At 48.8% G+C, this 26,232-nt stretch overlaps 1 protein-coding gene across 1 annotated transcript; it reads left to right on the forward strand.

Annotated features, from left to right (window-relative positions):
• Positions 1 to 513: 513 nt before the first annotated feature.
• Positions 514 to 16,762, forward strand: BATF (basic leucine zipper ATF-like transcription factor). The gene is made up of 5 exons (XM_039705522.1): positions 514 to 5,571; positions 6,578 to 6,762; positions 11,450 to 11,798; positions 13,601 to 13,705; positions 16,118 to 16,762. Exons 3-5 carry the CDS (start codon positions 11,733 to 11,735, stop codon positions 16,322 to 16,324), a joined length of 378 nt encoding a protein of 125 aa, XP_039561456.1. The 5' UTR covers positions 514 to 5,571; positions 6,578 to 6,762; positions 11,450 to 11,732; the 3' UTR covers positions 16,325 to 16,762.
• Positions 16,763 to 26,232: the final 9,470 nt, after the last annotated feature.

Consider the following 26,232-nt stretch of genomic DNA (forward strand, 5'->3'; position numbering starts at 1 on the left):
GTTTTCATAGTATTGTTCTCACTTTGTCTATGAAAAATTGCCTCCTCTGCCCTTCTTGTCAGCAGCTGAGGGTAACTCCCTAACTCTGTGGTAAGTGGTATTAACTAACCTTTGCCAGTGACCTGTCTGTCTTGTTTCATTTTGAGCCAAGGGCAACAGGTATTAATTTGTCTTCGTCCTTATTGGTTCTTCTACTCAACTTGCTGGAAAACAAGCCCCAGAAATCCCCAGCCTTGATATTTACCAAGAGTCACGGAAACTGCTTTGATTACCATGGGTGCCATACTCTGCTGAGCGCTCCTGGCACCAGCACGGCCCATGGCAGCCACAGGACTGGAGCCAGGGAAACCTGTGCTGCCAGGATGCTCACAGAGAAATGAGAGAAACCAACTGCTGCTTCCCTGAGCCTGGAAGTATCACCTGGCTCCCCATGGCTTTGCACACTTTTTGCTTATTTGTGATAACTGGTTGCTGGCAGTTGAAGTGGGGGGGGGCAAGAGGGTGGGAGGTAGGCACAAGTGAAGGGAATTGGGTCCATGTACATCCCATGCTCACATGGAGGCATCATGCTCCTGCTGGGCTCAGGAAACCGCTCTGTGGGCAGAGCTGGGTGGGTCACTTGTCCCTGGCTATGGGCCTGAGTCTCTCCACACCATGCAGCTGGTGGGGTGGCCAGGGTCATCTCCCAGGTGGGTGCTGGAGGCAGGCAGGGCAGCTGCTGTCAGAGGTGTAGCCAGCTCCATGGGCAGGGAGCTTGCTGTCAGCAGCTCTGTCACCAACACTTTCCATATGAGGAAAAGATCCTTCCCTGCAGCCAGGAGATCTTGCTGGTCTGGGCCACCAGGAAGGGCTGGCACCCCTGACATAATTGGCTGGAGTTTGCCTTTTCTCTGAATCCCCAGGAGCAGAACCCTTGGGAGCACCTGTCAGCTCAGGCTGACTCCTCTACTGCAACCGAGTTGTAATTCCAGGCACAGCCAGTGCCTGTAATGCTTCCCCAAGCCTCAGCACCTGTGACAGCCTTAGTGACTCTGCCTGCATGCAGCTGGGTCTCCTGCCCAGCACAGATATTTCAGCTCCCTACCACACACTTGGGCAGAAGGTGGTGAAGGAGCTGGTGATGAGACTAGCAGGGAGATACAGAGCAGCTCACAAAGGCCAGAACCAGGCTTTGCAGCCCATGCGTCACCTGGGGCTGAGTTTAGGCTGAAGATGCACTGTGTGGTTGTGGGATGAGAGAGCTTAATGGTGTTGAGCCTTTGGTTTTGTCTGTCAGGGTCAGCAAGAAGTTATTCCCAATTAGCTAAAGTGATGGGCTAATTTGGTGGTGAAAGCCCTGCTCCAGGTACCTTGCTGTGGAGTTAAAGTGGGTTTTCTTTGGCTTGGTTTGTTAAGTGGAGTAACCAACTCAAGTAGACTTCTGCCCAGGGACCTATTTTTGGTAGAACAGGCAGTAGTATGACTGCCTGGCCTGAAAATTTCTTTGTGAGCAAAGCCTACCCAGGGGCAGGGAGTGAGCCCAGTTGTACTAGGATGGCTTTAATGCCGACTTATTGAACTTCAGTCCCTTCCAAGAAGGAAGGAAGGCAGGACTTTCCTCTCTCCAGTCCTGTGTCCTGCTGTGCTTGTGCAGAGTTTAAGTAGGGTGCCATAGGGATTGGAAAAAGGTTAGGCCCTGAGGAGAAGGAAAAGCTTTTGCTGCTTAAGGCAGGAGGTGGGTGACGGTAGGTAAGACTGACAGCTCTGCATCCCTGTGTAGTTCAAGGGACCTGCTAGACAAAAAGGCCCTGCGTTATCAAGGTGATGGACTTTTCCAGCCCTGGCTCCCAGCATTGCAACCTAGTGTTCCTAGGAAATACCAGCATGAAGCTGCTCCCAGAAGGCCACATGGGTTTCAGCAAAAGCAGAGTTTGGTCTGCTTGACAAGAGGGTTTCACAGCAGCCTGTCACGTCTCAGATGAAGCTTCAGGAACAGGATCGTTTGCCAGTAACCACCACCTTGTGCTGATGTTATCTAGTTTCTGCAGAATGAACTTGCTGAGTTGTCATCTGTGACACTGTCAGGGGAAGTCCTGACTCCTGACACTGCAGTTCCTGCCTCTGCTTTGCCATGGCCCCAATTCCAGCAGCATCATCTGGGCTGGTTGGATTTGCTGGATACCTGCTTGTGCTGAAATGTCATGGGGTTGTCAGAAAGACCTGGGCAGCAAGGCTGTGCTGCAGGCCTGCGGGCTCCCAGATCCAATGGAGACACTAGCAGGCTAACATGTAGTTTCTGGCTGAGGATAAAGTGGCTACTGACAGCTCATCTCAAGGTGGTGCTGAACTCTCGGTGATCAGACAGGCAGCAGGAGGGGGTTTGCACTACAGCTAACGTGGGGGTATTGGCAGGTGCCTCTCAGTAAGTGGGCTACTGACTTCTGTGACAGAGGCAAACTCCGTGGGTGCCAAGCAGAGTCACTGCTGCATTTTGCAGGTGTTTGCCAAGTGAGGCATCCCTTTTCTTCTGTGCAGACCTTCCCTGGAGGCAGTGACCTGATTCACTGTCTCACTCCAGACAGCAGGTAATGGATGAGTGGCTAAGGTAGTCAGGTGCTGGTGCATGCTGGCACTGCTGTATGACCGGGCAGCATGATGGCAAAGCCAGACTCACTGGTCCAAACAAACCCCCTCAGCTGCAGGTGCAAGGTGTTCTCTGTGTCTGCAAAGTGGATGTAGGCACCTGTTCCGCTGTCTGTTGAAAACCTGCAGGTTGCTGGATTACGTGCACAAGTTTTAGGAGCAATGCAAGAAGCCAGTGTACCCTGTGTGACATGGAGCCTCATTCAGGCAGGGCTTTGGAGCAGCACATTTCTTCATCTGACAGCAACCATCTGCTGTGGCTGCAAGGTCCCACACTGCTTGGCAGCTGAGTTTGCATGCTGGGCTAGCAGCAGCTCTGCATTTCTCCCAGCCATGCTCTGGAGTGTGCCTCAGTGCCAGCTGGCACCTGGGTGGTTTAGATATGTCAAAGGGTTCAAGGCTGTGCTCCAAATTCAAGACAGAGCTACCTGGTGGGTTCCTCTCACTGTGCAGCAGTGGGGAAAGGAGGAAGTCTGCACGAGGAATGGGATGAAGAAGAGTATATCCATCCTTTATAAGTGTAATGCCATAGTAGATGGGGGGAAGCTTCTCTGGGCTACTGTGTTTGCGTCTGTCTTTCCTGCTATGAAATCAGTAGACATCCAAAGATGGGTGCTGACCTAAATTAGGTCTGCAGGAAAATTTCCCTGTGCAGGGACTAAAAGTCCCACTAGTTTAGAATGGAAACTAGTGAAATGCCGCATGATAGAGATGTGCAGAGCAATTCCTGGCTTAGAGATAAGTCTGTTGCTCTGCTCACCCCCTCACAAGATGTTCAAAGAAATGGAAAGACAACTCATTTCAAACTGGTAAACTGACACACTTCTCACAGAGCCAGCAAACTGGTTTGTGCAGGTGGACAAGATGCCCTGCTGGCCAACAGTTTCAGATGGCTCACAAAGGATCAGGTATTGATATGAAAAACAAGGATACCCAAAACTAAAGTAAAAAACTTTGGCTTAAATAAGATTAAAGATGGTATGATTCTTGGACATCTACACTGAGGTTCAGGTAAAGAATGGTGGCAAGGAGTTTCTATTTTCCTGTCCCTTCTTTGAAACCATTTTTGGCATTATTCATGACACCAGGAGACCAAGTCTTCAAATCAGAGCCTTGCACCATCACTGCTGGCATGGCTTAGGGTGTAGCATGTCTCCCTCATCCTGTCTCTGAAGCACCATGAGGGATGAGGTGCCATGGGAGGCTGCAGGTCACCTGTATCTGGGCACTGGTGTTGGCAGCCACATACAAAGCTGTAGGAAAAGTAGCCATGTCCTGGGAGGCTGATTACAGAGCACCTCTCTCTTGGCAGGGTACCAAAATGCAAGGGTGGAAAGCACAGGATTGGTGATCATCTGAAACTGCTCCCTCTCCCTCCCTCCATCTGCTGCTCTGAGCCCCCAGGGGAAACTTGTGGGACTTTACCAACCTTCTGAAACAGCCAGCACTAAGCAAGTCCTCCCTTGGTGTTTGGGCGTTTGACCGTGGGCCTCCTTCCTTGTGTTTCTCTCAAAAAGGCATTGAAGAGCCCTGGCTGGGGGCTCAGGGGGGTGGACCAGGTTTGGGTCAGAGACTCAGCCCTGCTGCTGCCCCCTCAGCAACCTGCTCTGGGACTCTGGGTTGTCTCCCAGACAGCTGGCAGCAGGCGAGAGCTGTGTGTGCCAGGGTGTGCCATGTGTGCACTGTCCAGGCCAATGGGGCTTATACCCATTTGTGTATTTTGGTAACTCTGCCAGTGTGGTTCTGCCATTCAGCTCTACTTGCACAGGCACCAGGTGTACCTTCTGCACAGCTCCCCTGTCCCCTCCTGCACAGCCACTCTGCCCCAGGCTGCCTGTCCTGCCCCACACTGCCTCTGACGTGTGGGGCTCCAGCACCTCTTGTACAAACACCACACATGCCAGGGCACAGGCTCACTGCACATGAGCCTGTCAGCGTGCTGCTTGTGCTGCACGCCTCCTCCAATCAGGCTGCATGAGATGAAGGATTTGGGAAACTCTTGTTCCTACCAAATGGAGTGGAGAGAAAGGAAAACCAGTGCACACACCCCGTAACCCAAAAGTGAAGCAGATCCCATTGGGGTGAAAGTACAGTACTAGCATGAGTGTTGTTCACAGCCATCTCCTGCTGAGGTGGGTGTCTCAGAGTCTATCTGCAAGAACATGCCCTAAATAAGCTCTACTCAATCCTTGGGAGTCTTGAACATCTTTTGTGGTGATGGGTGGTGTTGAAATATATTTTCCTCTGAATGGAGTCATGATGCAGCAATGTAATGCACTCAAGAATCATATATTAATTTAAGAAACAGCATCCATGGATCATGGCTTCAACCAAAGCCCTGTGAACATCAAATCCTCCATCAGGCATTGTTCATGCCCTGGGAGTACAATGTCTGCTGCTTGGTTGATGCAGTTGGATTCACTGCAGCAGTAGCAGAGTGCCAAGGTTGAGTCCTGTGGCTGAACAGCCACATGTGCCTCCCCCGCTCTTGTATCGCCTGGAAATGCACACACTGGGAAGCACAAAGGAAGCTGGGGCCACGGCCCCTTGCCATCACCAGTAAGTCTACCCCTGGGTGGATCAGCCCTTCTGGTTAAACGGGTCACTGCCCTTCCTCTTCGGGCCTTCCCCACCATCACCGAACGAGACTGCCACCGAGATGAGTCAAACCGTCAGACACATCTGCGCCCTCCGCACAGCACGTCCATGCGCTTGGATAGTTCAGCTGGTGGGCTCAGCCCGGGCAGCGGAAGCAAAGAAACCCTGGCTGACTGGGGGGCGTCTGGTAGCTGAACCTTTTCAGTGTCCCGAGCGCAGCTGGGTGACCTGGTTCATTTCTGACTGATCCCAGAAGGTAGACAAGGCCTGTGAAGACAGCAGTGAGAGGAAGTTTGGCCTTGAATGGATGTACTCTGCCAGGGTTTGAGATCTGCTAACCTGGAGACTCTTGTAAGTGTACATCTGAGTACTTGCTTATGAGCTACTAAGTCCTTGCCAGGAACAGATTAGAGGTTGCTCAACTAAATACACAACCAGTTGATCTGTACAGGACAGGAGAAGGAGAATGTGGTTCATCCCTTCAAAACAGCCTGGGGTAAAATCTAATAATAGATGCCTTGAGACTGAAACCCCCCATGTGCAGGAGGTCTGACCTTGCCAACCTCCTGTCAACCCTTCAGCTCTTCCTGAGCTTGCTCTTCCTCTCCAGTGGGGTCAGATGGACTCACCTACCTGGAGTTTGGTGTCCATATCTGGAAAGCTAGCACATTTGGCATTTTCTTGCTACAGTTTCTTTCTTTTAAAATATGGATCAAAAAAAAAAAAAAAAAAGCAGCATTACTAATGACAGTCAAAAAAAAAAAAACACATAAAAGTGGCAAAGCCAAGTACCAAAGACCTAGGAATTTCCAGAAATGGGTTTGCCTGGGCAGCCTAGCTTCAGCTGTCTTGTACATATGACTACTTCCTGCATTTTGCCCTGGATTCACACCTCTTCAGCACCCAGGCTGGACCTTGGCGGGAGGGAGCAATATGCTGGACAGCTAGGCTGTCTCCTTTCTTAGCAAGGCTGGGAAACTCCTGTCAAGTTGGTGAAGCAGGAGATTGCAGAGAGAAAGGTGGTTCTCCTGGGTAGACAGCTGATGCCTCCCTGGAGAGCTTGGTCTGTGTCTACCCCTGTCTTGAAGTTATTCTGTGAGTTGGTGAGCCACATGAGCAAGAGCTTTCACAGGAGCAGCCGCGTCTTCCTCATTTCCCAAGCTGCTTTACAGAAGTGCTAAAGATTTGCAGATGCAGTCACAGACATCAGGATCTGGGGTTTGACTAAACTAAGTGCTGTATAGTGCCAAAACCATGAAAAAATTTAGATCCTAGTTGGTTTAAAATGTGTATCCAAAATGAATGAGTACTTACGACCTAAATCTTCTTTGTCTCTTATTTTGCACCTGCTAAATAGGTATAACTCCATCTCTTCATCCTCAGCTCTGGACCTGAAAAGGTGCCTGAGAAAACAGCTTCATTAGTACCCCTGAAGCACTCACTCAGTGCTGAAGTGCCGAGCATTAGAAAGAGTCTGTGAAGAAATGGAAAAGCAGGATGTTGGAGCACGCTGACTGCAGGACAACATGGTAACATGTGAAGGTAACACGGCCATCCCAGGGAGTAAACCCTAGTGGATCGTGCAGCTACAGAGCACACCATGTTACACAGCATGAGGGCATAAATGCAGTGTGCTTTAGGGATTTAATGATGGGATTTCCATAATTTTGAATGCTTGACTTGCAGCTCTTGTCATTTATCAGACATTCTGGGTGTAAAGTACCTGTTTCCTGTACTTTGGCTGGTTGCACCCAGTAAGGACTGAAAGTGTTGGTGTTTGCTCTGTGCCAAGTGGGATGAATCTGGTGGTACTATGCTTCAGCTCTCCTGGCACAACCTCACTCTCACACTCAGCTCAGTCAAGATTAAATAGCCCTGGTGACAGAGACTGGGGAAGCTGCACACGTTGCAGACACGACAACAGGTGCTGGCAGAGCAGGACATGGCAGAAGCATCTGGTAGAGAGCAGGGACTTTGTTCAACACAGCCATTCTCAGCACTGATTTCTGCAAGAGTCTTCAAACTCATGCAAGGAATTATAAAGAAGTCATTGCAATTGTCCAAATATTGTAAGACATTATTTGCATAAAATGCTACATGTGAAGCAGAAACAACCTCGGTGGTTTACAGGAGGCTGAAGTTGGTAACTGCTCTAGGCTGGATTTTTAAATAGCACTATGCACTGAATGGCCGTGCAAACGAGATGAGTGAGGCGGATGGGCTGAGATGCTGTTTTGAATGTTGCTGTCATAAGCCTGCTGCAGGCAAGAGCTCTGGAGCAGCAGGTTTACAAGCAAACCCCAGCACTCACCTGTGCTGAGGAAGCTGGTTGCACAGGGGGGACATAGGGAAAGAGGCTTTGAAGCAAAGCTGGTTGAAAAATACCCCATGTGCTCTCTTGGTTCTGACGAATCAATCCTACTAGCACACCTTTTTTCCCTCCCCTTTTTTCTTTTTTTTTTCTTCTTTTTCCTTATTTAAACCCTGCGAATATAACTCATAACATAATCCATCCCACAGAGGCAGGATTCAACTTGGATTTCTCTTGAGAGAGGTTTCTTCCCAGATGCTTCATATAAAGGGGCTTGAATAACTTTCCTGAATTGTCCATTCCAAGGTCTTCCTAACCTCATCTTGCTTTGAATATCAGACCTCCACCTTTCCTGCTGCATTTGGAGCCTGTTGCTTCTTACCCTGCTTTGGCAGCACAGAAACCAGCTGACTACCCTTTCCATTACAACATATGAAAGACTGTTCCTTCCTCACCACCCACTTCCCACCCCCAAGACTTCTCTCTTCTAGGCTAAATGGGTACAACTTTTTCACTCCTTTCTCTAAGGGCAATATTTTTGTGTGTTTATCCTTTGTGTTTTCTTCCAGACTACTCCACTTGGTGTGGGACTCTGAAAGGGTCCTGCACAGGCAGCACAAGGCAATAATCTCCTCTGCCCTGCCCAGAACTCCAAGTCAATACCTGACCCCTTTGCTGCTGGCAAAGCTTCAGTTTTCAGTGCTCTGAAACCCCTGGATTTTTGCCTCCTATTCTGCTGCCCCATGGGTTATTCCCCAGATCTTCTACCTATAGCTCGCTTCACTTTACATTTGCATTTGTTCTTGCTGAACTGCCTTTGCTGCTTTCAAACCATTTCTCCGCAGTCAAGATCACACTGAGCCCAGGCTCCTGAGTCCCTGCAGCCACTCTTCCTGGGAGAACGAGACTCCCTTCAGCACTGCCTGCTGTAATTTACAAGGGACAAGTACAAGGTTGGACGTGTCCTTCCCCTAAAAACCTCTGGAACCATCCTTTCTCCCATCAAGCTGCTGGTATGGCAGTTGCCTAACATCGGTGAGTTTTTCCAGTGCCACTGACAGTGATTTCACAGGTACTGTGATTAAGATCAAAGAAAATTAATGATCCCAGAGAGAAAGTCAGGGAATGTTATTCACAGTGTAAATTTAGTCACCTAAGTCACACACAGACATTAGGAGACTGACTCCTGAAGCTCCCCCTCATAGAGGCAGACAGCCTGGGCAGGGGCAGTAGGAAATCAGCTTCCCATGTTGTGCCTGCAGCAGGTGCCCAGGTCAGTTCCACAAAGCTGTGAGCAGATGCTGGTGGAGCCATACTGGTGGTTTCTGCTGCTCTGGGCTGGGGGATCACATCTCTGACCAGAGAAATGGCAGGGGGCTCTCTCTGCATGTGAGGAGACAACATGGGTCCAGCCCAACCCAGAGAAGCATTGTGAAGGTTCTCCTCCTCTTCCCACCAGGAGACACTTGTCTCACTTACTTATTGCTCATAAGTGGCAAGAGTTCATTAACATCATGGCCAGTTCAAGAGAAAAGAGTGTGTTTGGACAAGGCAAAGAAAGGGATGCTCTCTTATTCCTGCTCAGAAAGACCAAGTGTACAGACCCTCTCCCATGCTGTTGCTCTCTCCTGAGGTATCTTCATCAGCTGTTAAAAAAAGCCCAGATCAGGGCAAATCAAGGTGCACTCAAAGCCTTCCTCCTGTGGATCAAAGAACAGCCTTTGCCATAGCCACATTGTGGACAGTTTTGCACTGACTGTCCAGCTCCTGCCAGGACACTCAGCGTCCCTCACTACCTTCTGCCAACAGCCCCACCACCTTCCCAGCTGCCTCCCAGACGCTGGCCCTGCTAGGTTCAAAAGGAAGGAGTTCAGCTAATTTGTTGAGTAACGGAACAAGGATGTTTTTCTCTGAGGAAGGAGCTCCCTCCATCCAGCAGCCTGCAGAGCAGGACAGGCCAGGCAGTCTCTGCGACCTGCTCACCAGCAGAAGAGTGTGGTTTCCTCGGGAGAGTGGGAATCCAGCAGTGTGCTTCCTGGAAAAGAAGTGCTGCACAGGGTTGCAGAGTTCAGAGGAAGTGTAGTGATGCAGCGAGCTAATGGATCCTTCAAGGGTTGTGCTGCTAGCTACTGCCTTGGGAGGCCTGAACTCAGCACCTCTCACCTCACTGATCCCTTTGGCTACTCCATTTCTGGAGCCAGCTGCACCAGAAGAGCCCTGTGTGCCACAGGGAGGCTGTGCTTCCAGGAAATTGGGTCCCTCAGTGTGGGTCATGCCAAGCAAACCCTTGCAGCCATGTTAAAAAGTGTGGTGGATCCTAGCATTTCCATACAGCAGACCAGGAGGAAAAATACACTCAGTGCTGTGAAATGTTCAGATAAAGGGGATAAGAGTAGAACACCAGTGCCACAGGATGTTCCTAAAAAGGGAAATGGATCAAACGGAGTAGTTTCACTATTGGAGCTAAATCAGGAGATTTCCCTGGGCCACCCAGCCTGCAGCAGATCTTGGTTTTGGCCATGTTTTCTCCTTTGTTGGCTCCATGACTGGCAAGGATGGGAAGAAATGCTAGCAGTGCCCATGCAAGTCTGCACTGTCATCCAAGCACATGCTTCTCTGGAAGTGTGTATTCTGTGCTGCAATAGAGAAATTATTTCCAATACTCTTTCCCAAATGATGACTGCATCTCAAGTGCCCTTACCTATGTCCTGCTGCTGAGACTTGCTTGAGTTCCTGCCTGGAGCAGGAGAAACTGAACTAAAAGACTCACAGACAACAAAAAAACAGTAAGCTGGGAACTGAGAGGTGCTGTTTTCCACAGTAGTGGGTTATTGTAGATGGGTTCATGCCTGTTTCTAGATCTGCTCCTTATTGCACATGCAAGAACTTAGCAGCTCCGAAGTCGTGTGCTTCTGTCTGTGGATGGAGAGCCTGCTGGCATGTGGCCCTGGCTCACCCTGCTGGATCTGGTGACACGAGCAGTGCAGAAAGCAAATGGTCCCTGCTTTGGCACTTCCTACTCCTGCACTGTCACCTCCAGAGCCACTAGCATGGGGTACTCTGAGGGTACCTCTGAGCACTGCTGTCCTAGGGGCTGACTGCACATCTTTAGACTTCTGAGGCTCGTACTGAGGGTAGAAGTAGTCCCAGAGAGCACAGACTGTTTGACAAAGAAGGGGATCCAAAGCAGCTTCTCCTTGCTCCTGTCTGCATGGGCTGATCCATAGATTTGTATATTTACAGCACTTTGTCTGCCAGGGCTGTTATTCTCTTATGGCCAGTGATGACATACGAATGAATGTTTTAACGTGCTAAATAGCTTTGCTTTATAGAAAATACTAGTCCTACCCAACCCAGTCCAAATGTTCTATGATCCTGAGCGTTTCTTCTTAAATGGGACTGGTGCTACATCGTGCCCACGTGAACCACCTGCAGGAGCAGTGTTTATGTCCCGTCCCCTCCCCGGGACCCGCGTCAGTGGTGTCGGGGGCGGCAGGAGGGGGTGGGTGGGTTGTGGGGAGATCTGTGGCTGCTTGAGAATTTCCTCAGCTGTGCTGGGGTGACTGAGGTTGCCTGGGGCTGGACTGACACCGTGCCTGCATAGGGTTGGCATAGGACACAGTACCCCTGGAATTTCTGGGGCTCCCAGTGTCACCTCCTCCGCACAGCCCTCCTTTGAGGGTCCAAGTTTCACAGCCAGAGCTGGGGCTTTTCTTCCTTTCCATCTCTGCTGTTTGTCTCAGAGAAAACCCATCACGTTGTTTTTCAACTGCCTAAAGGTGTTTTTCGGGGGTTTTTCAGGCTATTTTGAAGCTCGTTTTTCCCAGATGTGCTTTTTTTTTTCTTCTTCTTTTTTTTTTTTTTTCAATTGGTTTTAAAAAAATTTTTCTTCTGTAACTTTACTTCTTTGCCTTAAAGTTTCCGGCCACGTGACTTTCAGCTTACATCCCTGAGGTTCTGAGAAACCACAGGAGGCTGAGACCTAAAGGGAAGGTGCAGAGGCTCTGAGAGGAGAGGCAGCGAAAGTGTCGGAGTGCTGGGCAGGGGGACAGAGAGCTTCTGGGACAGGTGAGAGTAGGAAGCCAAGGGCCACATCAGAGGTGACAGAGCAGGACAGAGGAGAGGCAGAGAAGCAAGACAGAAAGGAACACCAAGAGCACAAAGGAAGCTGAAGAGACCCTGGGAGCCAGGAACAGCAGCCATGCCCCACAGCTCTGACAGCAGTGATTCCAGCAGCTTCAGCCAGTCTCCCCCTCCCAGCAAGCAGGTAAAGCAGGGGCTCTTTCCCAGCTCTCCCCAGCTATTTCAGGGTGGGCCACAGGTGGGCAGGAAGTAGAGTGGCACCCACTGTCTGTGTTTTCACAGTGCAATATGGCAGAGCTTTCTAAGAATGGCTGTGGGGAGAGACATGCAGGGCTCAGCCAAGGGCCCTGGCAGAAGCTCCAGCCACTGAGTTGGGTATGGGCAGAGAGAGATGATCTGGTTTCCTGGGGCTATACCAGGGGCAGCTGGGGGCCCAGGACCCCCAGGCATGGTGGATCCTGTGATACATGCCAGGCAGGCAGGAAGTTTTGGTGTGACTTGGTGTTCTGGCGAGGAGCCTGAGCAGGCACCTCCAGGTGCTGCTCAGGGGCAACCTGCCTGCTTCCTGCTTCAGTGGACAGCACTGGGGACCCAGAAAAGCCCTGCTACTTTGGATCTGCTTTCTTTAATGTTCAGCCTCAGCAGTGTTTCATGTCAGTGATGCTTCACAGAGGGATTTTGTTTTGTTGCATGGCGTACATTAATGGTAAATCTTTTGCTGGCAGATACAGACCCAAGTCTGAGGTATTCTCACTGCCTTTTCTGGCAAAACTTTATTTTATCTGTCATTTGCCATTTTTCTAGGGCTGGCAACAAGAGCAAGTGCCTGAGACTTTGCTCAGAAATCTTGGGGTTCATCAAGGCAGATGATTTTGGCTTCCAAACAAGGATGGGAATGCATCTTGGCTTTCATCCTGGAAAAGACAGGGATAAAGCACAAGGTTTTCCAAAGGATAGGGACTGGACTTGATGCAGGATATGGGAGCTGCTGTATCTGAGACATTTTCAGGGTATTGAAGGCAAGGATAAAACGGTTAGGTTCAAAGAAAAATGTATTGGGTTTGGGGGAGGGGGGAGAGGATGTGGACAGATAAATGGGCTGGGAAGATAACTTTTGTGGCTGAGTTTTGTAGTCTTGTGGAGAAGTGGTGATGTGAATGTTAAGGAGTCCGCAAGAGGGGCAGTGCAATATGAAAATAGAAGATGAAAGTCTGTGTGACAGTTTCAACTGTCAGAAGGCAGCAGAAGGACCAGATCTCAGCAGAGAATGGCTCATGCATGAAGCTCATGATCTGAAGCCTGGAGACCTCTGCTGTCCCCTGCCTGACGGGCTTGGGACTGTTGCAGTCAGCACTACAGGCATTGCTAGCAGGGACTCCAGAAAAGAGCAAGGATGGAGATGAGAGAGGTGGAGCAGATAAGATCTGTGTTAAAAAAAAAGCTCAGAGTCTGTCTAGTTAAACAAAGCAGGGTTCATATTGTGTTGTGAGGGTCTGCAATAAATAAAGCCTGATACAGAGGGTGATGGAGAAGGGAGGGACTAACAGGGGTGAAAAGAGGAAAACACAGGCTGACTATCTGGAAAAATGGTATATCCAAGGAAGCTGGAATGTCTGCAGTGCCATTGCCCTGCAGAGAGACAGGAAAGGAAACGGTTTTTCTGTAGAAGAATTCAAATTGTCTTTTTTCCAGAGGGAGCTCCTTACTCTGGTCCATCAAACTATATCCCAGGCCAGTGTGTTGGTGAAGAAAGAGTGGTCATTTCCCACCTGTGCTGGGATCCCCAAGGATGTCAGATGTGCCCCTCCTAGAAATAGGGGTACTAAAAGCATCACACATCCCCTGGGCTACAGCTTTATACTGGTGTGGAGTGTGTGTCCTGTGCTTCAACAATGTTATCTGCTATGTCCCTTTCCCAACTACTGCCCTGCAGGAGGAGGGCGAGGGAGAGAATTACCCAGTTATTTCCATGCCTTTTTTCCCTAGGACTCTTCTGATGACATGAGGAAAGTCCAAAGGAGGGAGAAGAATCGCATTGCTGCCCAGAAGAGCCGCCTGAGGCAGACCCAGAAAGCAGACACACTGCACTTGGTGAGCACTTCCACCCTTTCTCATCCCTGGTGCTGAGGACTCATATGAACCAACTGTGCTTTTCCCCTGGGACTTGGAGCAGACATGCTCAGTGGAGGCAGGACAGGAGAAGTGAGGCCAGGGCAGGATGCAGGAGTCAGCACTTGCAGTGAGAGCACACAGCCCAGGATGGCTGCCACTGAAGTGTTTAGTTTTGCAGCTAGTTTTGAATCCATCTTTATCTCTCTCTCTCTCTCAGTCTTTCATTAGTGATTTCCTTTCCCAACCTCTTCTGACTGAGCTCTTTGAAAGCATAGTCTCATGTAGCTTGGCTCTCCCCAGGTTTGAGATTCATGCCACTACTTATGCAAAGGTGCAGCAGCATACAAGGATACTTTTCTGTGCCACTGTGGCCACAGAAAAGTCCAACAGCTCTTCCCAGTGTGAAGAATTAGATATCTGACTTTCAGGAGGGATGGTCACTTCTGGCTGTGTGTTTTTGGGCAGAAATATGTGGTCAGTGTTGGAGTATAAGGGCTGGGATGCTCTCTATTTTGCACATTGATAAGTGTTTCCCATGTATTTTGGGCCACTCATGAGAAGGATGAAGAACATGCAGCTTGCAGGGGCAGAAACCATCTTTATCCCTGTGCTGGGCTTGACTGTTTTTTGAAAAGTGGTAGCTGAGGTCATGTTTGAAAAAACATCCTTTGATTTAGCAGTCTCCATATTTCCGTTACTGGAAATAATTATTGAGAATCCAGTTCTAACCCTTCCTCCTTACATAGTGCCCTTAGGCCATGGTTGGAGCTAGGTTTAAGGGAGAGATTTTACTCTTTTCTCCATAGCTGATGAACCTTCTGGAGCTGACATGGCTGTAGGCTGATTGCATTACATCAGCCAGCAGCAATGGCTCTGAGCAGCTGTATCTGAGAAAGGTGAGAAAATACCCTTTCCAGGGGGTCAGTGCTCTCTCTACAGTAATCCTAGAGGTAGGTATGGGCTCTGAGCTTCCTCCAGGAAAATCCTGCCTACCTGTGCACCACACAGGATTGGGCTGCTTTTCTTAGAGCACTTGCTTATGAGATTACTGTTGCTCAGCTACCATTGATAGCACTTGCCTTCCCATTGGGATGAGGCAGTGGGGCTAAGTCCAGTTTGGATTCCGACAGGCAGATGAAAAAATGCAGGGAGGCAAGTAGATGATGGATGATAAATTTCTGCTAGTTTTTTTTCAGTTCCAGTGGACAGTGACCCCCTGTTGCTCCTGGGTTCATTCCCTGAGCACTCGTTGCCTTTGGTCGATTCTGCATCAGGGATTTTGTTTCTCTGATGTGGTTCTTCACAGAAAAGCATGGCTCCTTTTGAGCTATGGTGGTATGAAAGGAGCCACCAGCTCCATCTGCCCCAGGGTTTTCTAGCTTGTGTTTTGAGAGGAATGAGTCATAGGAAAGCTGGGACTCCTGGCCTCTGGGTGATTCCCATCAGTTCCTGAGTTCAACAGTCATGATTTCCAATCCATTTGGTCAGGCTTGAGAGATGCTGTTTGCTGTGTGAGCCCCTGCTGTGAGAGCTGCTGTAATTGCTGGGTGCATTTCAACCTGTGCACAGAGTGGGCACCATCTGGAATCAGCATGGCAGTGGAGGGGCAAGCAGAAGGTTTGCTTTGCCAAGGTGGTGGTGCAGCTTTCCAGAGCCTCCAAATGCTGGGTCTTGCTTTAGCACTCTTAGCTGAGTTTCCAATCCTCTGGTCCTGCCCAGCCTGCTGGCTCCATGGTCAGTTGATGCCTGCAATGCTTCAGCCTGGAGCTGGCTACACTTCAGCAGAAGCAGAGGTATCAAAGGCTTTGATGCTCTCAGTATTTTGAGACAAGGCTGGGCATCATTATTAACCCCTTTGTTGTTATTCTCATTCATACCAGTATTAATTCAGTTCTTCTGAGGCCTTAGTTTCTCTTTTCTTCTGACTCAAGCGTCTCCCCTTCCTCCCCATCGCGCCGCTGCTTTCCTCGGCTGCTAGCAGGAAGCAGTGAGTCTCTTCTTTCCAGGGCCATGACAGGTTTCCTGTGGCAGGTGGTTTTCTGGTTAAAGACGGCGGTTATTCACCGTGCTCCCCCCCGGGGGCTGGGCTGCCCGGGAAGCGCCCGGAGATGTGTGTGTGCATGAGAGGGAGCGAGAAAGCCTGGGCGGGAGCAAGCCACAGTCAGTTCTCGTAAGCCGGGGCCGGGGAGCGTGGCTGGGGCTGCCGGCATCGCACCCACACCCGGCATGGCCAGCTGGGGGAGGAGGGTTTGCCCAGGCGTGGCTCTGTGATGAATTTACCAGAAATATATCATTCTGGAAATTCTGTGGGGCAGAGAGGTGAAGGACCACAACCCTCATGTACCTAGCTCATCCCATGCTGAGGAAGCCCCTGTGGTTTTGTCTCCTCAGGAGAGTGAAGACTTGGAGAGACAGAATGCTGCCCTGCGCCGGGAGATCAAGCAGCTGACGGAGGAAATGAAGCACTTCACCTCGATGCTGAGCTCCCATGAACCGCTCTGCTCCATCCTGACATCCCCTCCACCGCCTCCAGAAGTGCTTTATGCCACACACTCTTTTCACCAGCCCCACATTAGCTCCCCACGCTTCCAGCACTGAGCCAGCCAGCAGGACAGCAGCCTGCCAGCTCCACCAATGGCAAGAAGTAACTTTGTGGGGCTTGCTTTCCCATCCAAGGGAAGGAATTGGACAGACGGACATTCCTTCTTAAAGTATGTACTCTGAGTGATTTGCCTAAGACTTGCTCCCTGTGCAGAAATGGCAGAGCCACCATGAGGCATCTTTGGACAGTTTCCAGCTTGGATTCTGGGAGGAAGGGGCAGTCACAAAAGGGCACCATCCCTCTTCTCTGGTCTTTGTTTGGGGAGACTCACAGGAGTGTGCGACACCAGCAGCCTCCATAAGAGCAGCTGACTGTGGCACGCAACAGCCAGACCTCCAGGAAGAGGAAAGGGAGCAGGGGTGGAGGGGAAGGTTGGGGGCCACAGAGTGTCAGGGCAAAACTGGTTTATTTTTGTAAAATAAAGATTGAAAATGTTTAACTCTTTGTTTTCAAAATAGGATTTAAGTCACTCCTAAGGCCTGGTGTGATGCAGTGAAGACACAGGCAGCAGGATGGGAGAACTTGTGTTCCAGAAAACAGTCCTGCGTGTGCTGGAGTCCAACCCAGGGCCAGGAACCAGAACCCCACTTTTAGAAGGGGAGCCCATGCACGCAGGCTGGGCAGGCTGAGGAGCAATAGTTTGTGGGGTGATGAGGTCCCTGGGGAGGATGGGTCCCTCTTTGCTGCAGGGCTTCACCTGGCTAAAGAGTGTGACATGCCATGTAGTATCACAGGTCTCTTCCCTGCTGACCCTCTCGGCTCCCTCCCGCTGGTGGCTATAACTCCACATGCTCCTCTGTCACAGGCCTTGCTGGCTGGTGGAGACTTCAGTTTGTCCAGCCGTGCAGCTGGGAAGGAGCATCATGGCTAGGAGTGCACAGGAGAAGCAGGACCTAGCAGGACTCTTGCTCCAAGGTACCCTGCTAAGTCATGTAGCTGCAGCCTGCATTCTTTCCCCTTGCCCATCAGTCATGGCTCCACAAAAGGCTGCTGCACTGTCTCATGCATTGAAACAGATGAAACCTGAAAGGTCAGACAGGAGTAGATGAGTACTTCTGAGTCTGATTTATTGGAAATACCAAGCCAGTCCATACAGGCAGTCTCTGCACCTTACCCCACACCAGCCAGCAGCACACTTATCAGCCCCACTTTGTACACAAGGCTGAAGCCCACCTGCCAGTGGTTCTGCTGCTAACAGTGGCTCAGGATTGCTGCCATCTTCAAGGAGCATCAGCTGCAATCTTTTCAGCATAGAGTGGCACAAGCAGTGCTGCTGAGGTAGGCTTTTAAATGAGGGAAATAGACCAAATTTGCAGATATCCTTCTTGCAGGAGCAGAGAAGCAGCCTATTTCCAGATAGGTTTTGCCCATCACCATAGCCCTCCAGAACGATTGGGTAAGGTCCGTAATGTGCCACGCCGTGCTCATTTTCTCTCTCTGGTTTGCACTAGCAAGATGATAACCAAATACTGTCGTGTCTCAGCAAGCTGTCCTCAGGATAGGTGCAGGTAACACTGTGATGTCTCCTGCCATGGTCTGCTCAGAGGTTGGTGAGCCTCCTGTCTCCAGTTTCTGTGCCAGGCACCGTGGTCAGAGACGCCTGGTGTCAGCACATTGGCCTGGGTGCCACCACCTACAAACGCAGTGCTGAGGCAATGGGTGATTGCACTGGCCCTCCCTGTCTGTGTAGCTCTGGGATGAGGGATGAGCACATTTAGGGAAGGACACAGGGAATAATAGTGGTTATTCCAGCCAGGAACTGGGTTTCTGCATATTCATGCAGAATACATCTACAGGAACAATTTCATTGTGTCTTACACCACCCCTCTCTGTTAGATCTCACACCAATAGGCTTCTAACCATTAGTTCAACAAACTGCTGCTGATTCCTTGCACAGGCCATGCTTTGAGACAGTCAGGCTACACAGGCTCTTCCCAAGGTGCTTTTCTCTGGAATTTGTCCCTTTAAGACTGAGAGACACAACTGACTCCTGACTCTAGATGAGCTTGTCTGTACAGGCTCTGCTTCGGCTCCTTGAGCTTCTGGTGGATTTTCTCCCAGATTTTTCACTTTCACTTTTGCTGTTCCTTAGGGTTCTGATGCTCCCATGCTTGTTTACAGCCAGAGAAAAAAGCTACTGCTACCTTGATTGGGGTTTGCTGTCTGGGCACTGCAGGCTCATGCTCTTCACTGGAGGATGCAAGATGCTTGTTTACAGCCAGAGAAAAAAGCTACTGCTACCTTGATTGGGGTTTGCTGTGTAGGGCACTGCAGGCTCATGCTCTTCACTGCAGGATGCAAGAGTCCCACTTGAAGCTTGCAGAGTTGCATACATGAGAGATCTCCATCCTTTCTGTGACCTTTGCATTTTCTCCTGCCTATAAAATGCTAAGATTTGTTTCAGCTGGAGATGGAGAAGGTCCTACCGTGATGGATATGTGACCTATGCCCACACAGATACAGAGCCAATATTTCTGCTGCAAAGCTGCTGAAGTCTAGGTCCTTCAGGCTGGGTGGGGTTCTGTGTAATGCCCGCAGAACTGCTAGACCCAGTCACTGGTAACGTCTCAGACATATTACTGCAACTCAGAACGAAAATAAGCAGCCAGTGGTGAGACTGGGAGACGGGTTTGCAACAACATCCTCTCCAAAACCTAAACAATATTCTTGGCATCATCAGTCAATGTGTCCTCCCTCTGCAGGGCTGACTGTGAGCTGGAAGGCCTCCTACCCGTGTTACACTCGGCCATTCTGGCCAAACCAAGCCATTGTTGGTCCTAGGAGACACATCTTCCATGCTGACTTGGCTTTGCCCCGGTCTTGCCTGCAAAAACCTGATCACAAAACATGATCTGCATGGTTCAAGCTGTTTTTGACCTCTGCTTTCTTCTGTAATTAATAAGTATCTGGGAGGCAGTCTCTCTTAGTTATAAAGAATGGTTCTTTTGGGAGGATGTCCTTATCTCCCAAGCAGCAAAGGACAACATGCCCTTTTAAACAGCGTAGGGGAAAAATATATTTTCCTAAGGCTATTTGCAGAGCTGCACAAACTGCTTGCTCCAGCTGTGTGAGGAGATCCCTTCACTTCTGTACTGGTGCTGTCTCTTGCTTCTCCTTCCCGGCTCCCGGCCTCTCCTCAAGGCTCCTCACACATCTGCTGTTCCTTTCTGAGGAGCGACGTGCCTGTCCTGTGGTGTGGCCCTCACTGCTGTCCGCAAATGAACTGCAAATGAGCCTAAAGGAGGAGCAAGGTGCAGGGAGGCGGCCAGGGCAGTCACTGCCGATTGCTTTCGATTGTCTGCTCCTCCCAGCAATGCAATTCCTGTCATTTTCATTTCCTTGGCATCGGGCGTTTCTCAAGTGTTGTGTGCGTTATCTGGCCATGCCCAGCCTTGGGGAGCACTGAGCTGCTGGCTGCTCCAAGGGAAGGGGACGCTTCTGGGCACACAACTGGATAAACCGGGCGATGTCCGGGCCTGTGGAAGCCTGTCCCTGCTCTAGCAGGGCCTTTCTGCTGTGCTAGAGCTCCTCACTGAAAACCTCTCTCAAAGCAGAACACAAGCGAGGGCTCAGAGGAGGCTGAGAGACTTTTCCAGCCGGGGAAGGCCGGTCAGGAGGGAGTCAGCCGAGCGCGGCGAGCAGGGCCTGCCGAAGGCCGCGCGTGTGCTGGCCTCTGCTGGGCGCCGCGGAGCGCTGCCAGCCCGCGCTGCCTGCCGCCGCCACGGCCGCCTCGGCAAGGGACACTGAGCACCTCCGCTCCCATGTCGCTCTGGTGCCAAAGTATTTATGCACTTGTTTCACAAATCCCACCTCAGAATTCATTTCTGGTAGAGCTGCCAGCCTGCGTCAGCAATGGGATAACTCCTGCGTGCTGAACCAAAGCAGCTGCCGACAGAAGAGACCCTCTCGCTGCTTCCTGCAATGAGCATAGTGAACAAAGCAGCACTAGTCATACAAAAATGCTGCCTGGATGCTAATACTTCAGCACACAGAGATCAAAGGAGATCAGGAATCACTGCTAAGAGACAAAGTATTGTTATAAATCACAAGCTGTCAAGAAAAGAAAAACCAAGGCATGGCATGAAAAGGGTTTCTCTGAGTGAATAATCCTGTGCTCACTTTGTGTTCTGCTGTGTTTTTGCCACCTTATTGGTTGTTGATCTGGAGGAGATTGGAGCAGTGAGGCAGAGTTGTATGTATCCATGATTTTTTTTTTTTTTATGTTACTCAAAAACCCTACCCAACTAAATGTTAGGGAGCATATATTCATTGCTTGCCAGGGCAGGGATACAATCAGTGTGTTAAGGTTAGAATATGAGAATATGATTTTTCAGCAGACATCAGCTCCTGAGAGTTCTCCTGCCTCAGAAACATCCACGCAGTGACAACACACCTTTCCCCCAACTCTCGTACCACTTCTGTGCTTTTTGCTGAGACACAATCAACTTTTCTTCCCTCACAAACAGCAGTGGTTTGGTGCTGTGGTCCCCAGAACTTTTCCCAGGTTTGTTTTTTTTTGCTGCAGTGTGAGTGGGAGGAAGAAGAGGGACATGCCTGAGTTCAGCAGTGAGGCTATACACATCTCCAGCACTCTGTTGTTATTAATTAATGTCAGCTGCAAGCAACAGAAGATTAAAATCTTTTTCTCATGTCATTGCCGTGAACTGGTATGACCTACTGAGATGGAGGCTGGATGAGTAAAAAGGGCTTATATACTTCAAGCTTTGGTATTTGGGGTTAATCTGCGACCCTGATCTGGATGTGGAAATCTAGACTATGGCTGAGTTTTGAGGCTAACTCGATCTTTTTTCACTTCTTTTATTCTAAGCTGAACAAAGTCATGTACATGCCTGGTGCACAGCACAGGAGTGAGGCTCATTTGCTCCAATAACAGACCTTATGCACAGCCTTCCTCACAGCTGTCTATATCTCCACAGCTTTTCACAAGCAAAGGTTGAGAGCTGGGCTTAGATACTCAAGCAGCACAGCAGGCTAACCACAGCTACACAGCTTTTAGATCAGAGCCAGTTCTCATCCGGCCTGATCAGAGGATGGGGCAGAGCAAGTTGGTATGCTTGCAGAAGGCCATGCAGAGGTAGCATAAGCACCCTGTGCCTGGAGGGGTGTGCACTAACCAGAAGCCAGCACCTTTGAGGTACCTTGTGCCCTAGTGCCCTTCCATCCTGTGCACTCCTTCTACATCTTTTTCTTGCTGCAAGGAGGCAGCTGTGAATATTAGCACTTCAGCCATACCCTCCCATCTACTCTTCACAGTTCAGACTCACATGATTCATCCACACCAACATCACACACATCTAAACTGGACAGGGTTAAATTAAAGCCATTGTTCTGTTAAAGCCAGGCTTTGAACAGGGAGTTTGGATTTTCAAAGAAGTGATAAATTCAAGCTGCTCTTGGGCAAGCCCATGAAGCCCCGGCTGGGAGGTGTCAAACTGGAAAAAAATCCTGCCCCGGGCAGGGCCACACAAATCACCATAACTCTTTGTGAACCTGTAAAATAGACACAGATGATGCATCCTCGCCAAAGCTCCCAGAGAGTGAGAGCTACACATGAAGTATGCTGAAGGAGAGCAAAACATTATTTCTCTTCCCTGAATTGTACTTTTGAAAGGCATAAAGCTTTGGACAGTACAGGCTTGGTGCTTAAAGTTAGCCCCTGAACAACTTTGGTTGTTCTGAGGTCTGCAGTCTTCTTTAGATGAGATTTTAGACTGTGCAATTAAGCCATTGTGTTTTGTGTAGAGGAAGGTAATTTTTGCAAAATTTTGAGTGCTGCAGAGGTTGCCTGCTGCACTGTTATGGATGGAATTGTCTATCACTGTTCATGTACCCAGATCTTCACACTGAAATGCAACAGGAAAGATTCTCAAAGGTTTAGGGTATCAAAATAACTGTGTTTCTAAACTACAGTAATAAACTAATCCATTGCCTTTATAAGCTCTTGGGTTGCAGAAAGCTCTCGGTGCCAGTAGAGGGCTTGCAGGGTTCCCTGCTCCACCGGGGAACACCACTGGCTTTGTCCAGAGCAGCAGCCCTGGCAGCCCATGCTTCACCATGTGTCTCCAGCTCGGCACTGCATCCAGGTGTGACCCCGAAATGAGTGGCCCTGCCACCTACTCGAGTCTTGTCATTTGGTCTTATGATACAACTACCTAACCTCCAAAGAACTTCACTAAAGCAGTTTAGGTGCTGAACCCAAAAGAAAACCTTCTCCCTCCACTAACAAAGATCTTGTACTCTTTCCTGCTATGTCTGTGTCAAAAGATGTGTGTGATATCTGCTGACAGTTCTTCTAGACCTAAATACTGTCAGTCAAAATGTGATAGAGCCACCTAAGAGGTAAGCTAGTTAGGCTTAGTAAGTACAATGATGAAATTTAGAGGCACAAATAACAAAGCTGACAGTTTGAAAGCTAAGAACATCCTGTGATCCTTTGAGGTTAGATACCTCCCATTTAAAGGGAACCTAAAGAACTGCATGGATGTAAGATCTGGCAGATCCTTGAGTACTTGCTTTTCCTTAGCAGTTTTCTTCTTTTGTTCACCTACTCCTTGGATCTCTGAAGCAGCGTGGAGAGAAAAAAACACCAAGGAATTATACTTTCCAGAATAATTGTCTACAATACCTTTTGCACACCCTCCAAGCCAATTTTCCTCACCCGTTCTTATCACCTTGCTTGTCATTGAGGCCTTCTACCATCTGGATTATCATTGCTGTCACCATCCCTAGCATTTATATTTATTGGGTGGACTTTGAGAATAGCAAGCTTGTTGCAAGGCTTTACACAACATAAAGGAACTGTGTGTACTACCTGGCCATAAAGTCAGCATATATTCCAAGACTGTCAGTGTTGGATTTCTTGAGATCAGTCGGGAAGATTACAGAGGTTAGGTTCCACCTGATGGCCTGTACTCTAACACTTAATCTGGGTCCTGCTTCTTCCTCTGATTTAGTGCATTCCAATCTTCACAGATTCTTGGCTCTAGGATCCTATAAGCTTTTTAGCACTTCTGTTAATCTCCATGTAAAGGAGATTTCCCTCTAGCTTTAAAATCCACTTCAAGGGGTTGTCCTGAAATATAAATAATTTTTCATGGCTAAGAAATTTTTATATAAATATGCTGTGATGAGGGAAATCCAAAAGCAGCTGCTCTGTTGCTTCAAGAAGGGAAAGAGGCATGTGAGTAGAAACAGATGCAGCAATAGAGGAGGAAATGCAAAGCACAGGGGTTTTATTTTAGTATTTTATAATTAGAAACTGGCAAATTATATAAAGGGGTGATTGAGTAGTTCACAGAGTTAGTAACAAAACAGTCCTGAAATCCAAGGACAGGAGTTCAAGGAAGTGTGGGCCTATAGGTATGAAAAACCCTTGTCTGACTTGGCTTTGAGGAGCCAGTGTTGCTTCTCTGCCTGGCTCACATTCACTTGACAGGCTGCAGTCACCAGAAGCTGGGCACTGCTTTCATGCATCTGATTTCAGCTGTTACTTTCTGCAGAATCTGTGTTTTAGTCATTCTTGACTTACCATTTGACTTTTCTGACAGGACTAAGACATGGGAGCAAATGGCTCCTTGCTTGGCAGGCTCTGACTTCCTACAGATCTTATGTTGATACTGAGTAAACCCGAGGATTTTTGAGAGAAATTTAGGAGCTGAAGGTGGGACAAAAACAAAACTCAGGATGACAGACTGTTTTTGACCCTTTTGCAGGAGGCAATGGACCCAACATGTGTCTCAGTCATCTCCCATATATCTGAAAATTTGTCTATTGTGTATGTGTTCTTTTTAAGTCATGTATTAAGAAATTTAACTGTTCTCTGTGTCTTCCTGGTGTGTGACAGTATCTCCCCAATTCCTAATTTGTTTTCTTTATACTTTTTCTGCTTGTTCTTTTTCTAAAAACCACATTCAGTCACTGAGATCTTTCTCTTTGCTGCCCAGAGACCTTATGACAGCAGTCTGCCATACATTACCTAATTCCATTATCCTGCATTTATCTGAGTTTACAAATTAAAGTTGCCATAGACTGTGATAATACTTTCAGTTACAGACAGCTAAAGCTATAGTCCTAAAGTAATTTCAACTTTAATACAACATGTAGGTGACATATTTAAGTTAGGCTTGACTAACTCAATAATGTCTTAACCATCTGCAAATTTTATTCCTTACAGCGCTGAAGGGATAATAAATAATGGTCCTCTGAACAAACCCAGTTTGGCATCTTAAAAGTTGCTTGTACATTTCTTTTCCTGACATTGTTTTTCAACTGTTCTTTGATCAATGATAGTGATTACCTCTGTGTAACTTTGATTTCTGTATAATATTGTGGAGAATTTTATAAACATGTTTTTCAAATCTTATCAGCCTAGAGGTTAATCTTCTGTACAATCTCACTGTTTTATTGTTAGAGTTCTCAGACTAAGCAGTTGTTGAACCATAATAGTCTTATTCCTGCTCCATTTCACCTCTGCCCTACCTGCACCACTATCACTCATTGCATTCCTAATAACATGTAGATTACAAACTTGTTACACCAAATTCCTCCATTCATTCTGTTGTCTCAGTGCATAGGTTTGAGTTAACTTTGGTTGCCAAATTTAATAATAAATGGCACTGAAAGCCTATTTTCTGGCTTTTGCTTCTGAATTTGCCTCTGTTATTTATTATGTAGAAGGGCTACATTATGACCATGTTGTGTGTTGTGAGAAGCATCCCAGCTCAGGTTCACTGGCAAGGCTGTGGGCTGCAGAGGGAGAGAGTAGCATGGCTTGCAGCTCTGCCCTGTGGAACTTCCAGCAGAGCACATAGGGAAGACTGCACTGGCTCTGCTCATCTCCAGCTCTGCCTCTGGCCACTGCTGGGAAACCCAAGCAGGTGACAAGAAACAAGTTTTATGAGGATACACAGAAAGAATGACTTAAACTGACATTTGTGCTCCTTGGAATAATTTGTGCAAAGCTTTTTTGTTTTGGGGTTTTGTTTGTTTGTTTTCTTTCATGGTAAATAAGAACACAAAGTCATCAAAGCTGATGGTCTGTCTTTGCTCCTGACAGTGGGTGGATAACTCAGAGGACAGCAGCAATAACCTCTGACAGTGCTCCATGTAAAAAGGCTACATTATGATGCAGCTATCAAATACAAGCCAGAGAAACGTCACTTTTCATAGTCTGTATTCCTTTATTCCAGGAATACAACATCCAAAAGACACTGCTCCCATCTTTCCAAATGAATTTTGACCTGTGTGTTAAATGCTGGAAGAAAGCTGAACAACAGCAAATTTGCGTCCTTGTGCTGAGGAATGTTTATGCAATTTAGGTAATATGATGCTAATTAAATGAACTGTAGATCATAAATGATCTCCAGGCAGGCATCTCCCAGTGGCGTGTTGCTCAAGTAATGGGAAAACAAGCGCTGACTCATTAACTGCGAATTCCCCATGAGAACAGAAACAAACATCACTTTTGGCTCTTTTACTTCAGCGACGCCGAGATGTTTTAATTTTGATTTCACTGGATATTTTCACTCTTTAGTGCGCCATGTTGTGAGAAAAACCATCAGAGGCCAACCCAAACGAAACCCAAACCGATTCCTCCTCCAGAACTCCACCCTGGCATCTCTGGCGGCGTCGGGCATTGCCCACACGCTCACAGCCTCCCCCAGCTCACAGTTCTGCTCAGCCCACGTCCCGCTCCCCACTGGCGGCCGAAGCCTCTCCTGCCCCGGCCCCCGTAACGCCGGGGGTCTCTCGGCGGGGCCGGGCAGTGCCGGGGGAGGCCGTGGGGAGGGGGTCGCGGCCCCTCAGCAGTGGGGCGGGCAGCGCACGGGCAGGGCCCAGGGCAGGGCTGCCGCCCCGCAAGTGCCCCGGCCGTGCGCGGGCGGGC

Source organism: Passer montanus, unplaced genomic scaffold, assembly GCF_014805655.1.
Source record: "Passer montanus isolate IOZ18808 unplaced genomic scaffold, ASM1480565v1 scaffold18, whole genome shotgun sequence".
NCBI lineage: Eukaryota > Metazoa > Chordata > Aves > Passeriformes > Passeridae > Passer > Passer montanus.

Coding starts and splice junctions, on each gene's coding strand:
- BATF (XM_039705522.1), top strand. CDS start 11,733: ATGCCCCACAGCTCTGACAGCAGTGATTCCAGCAGCTTCAGCCAGTCT. Junction 11,799..13,600: donor CTCCCCCTCCCAGCAAGCAG/GTAAAGCAGGGG, acceptor TTTTTTCCCTAG/GACTCTTCTGATGACATGAG. Junction 13,706..16,117: donor AAGCAGACACACTGCACTTG/GTGAGCACTTCC, acceptor TTGTCTCCTCAG/GAGAGTGAAGACTTGGAGAG.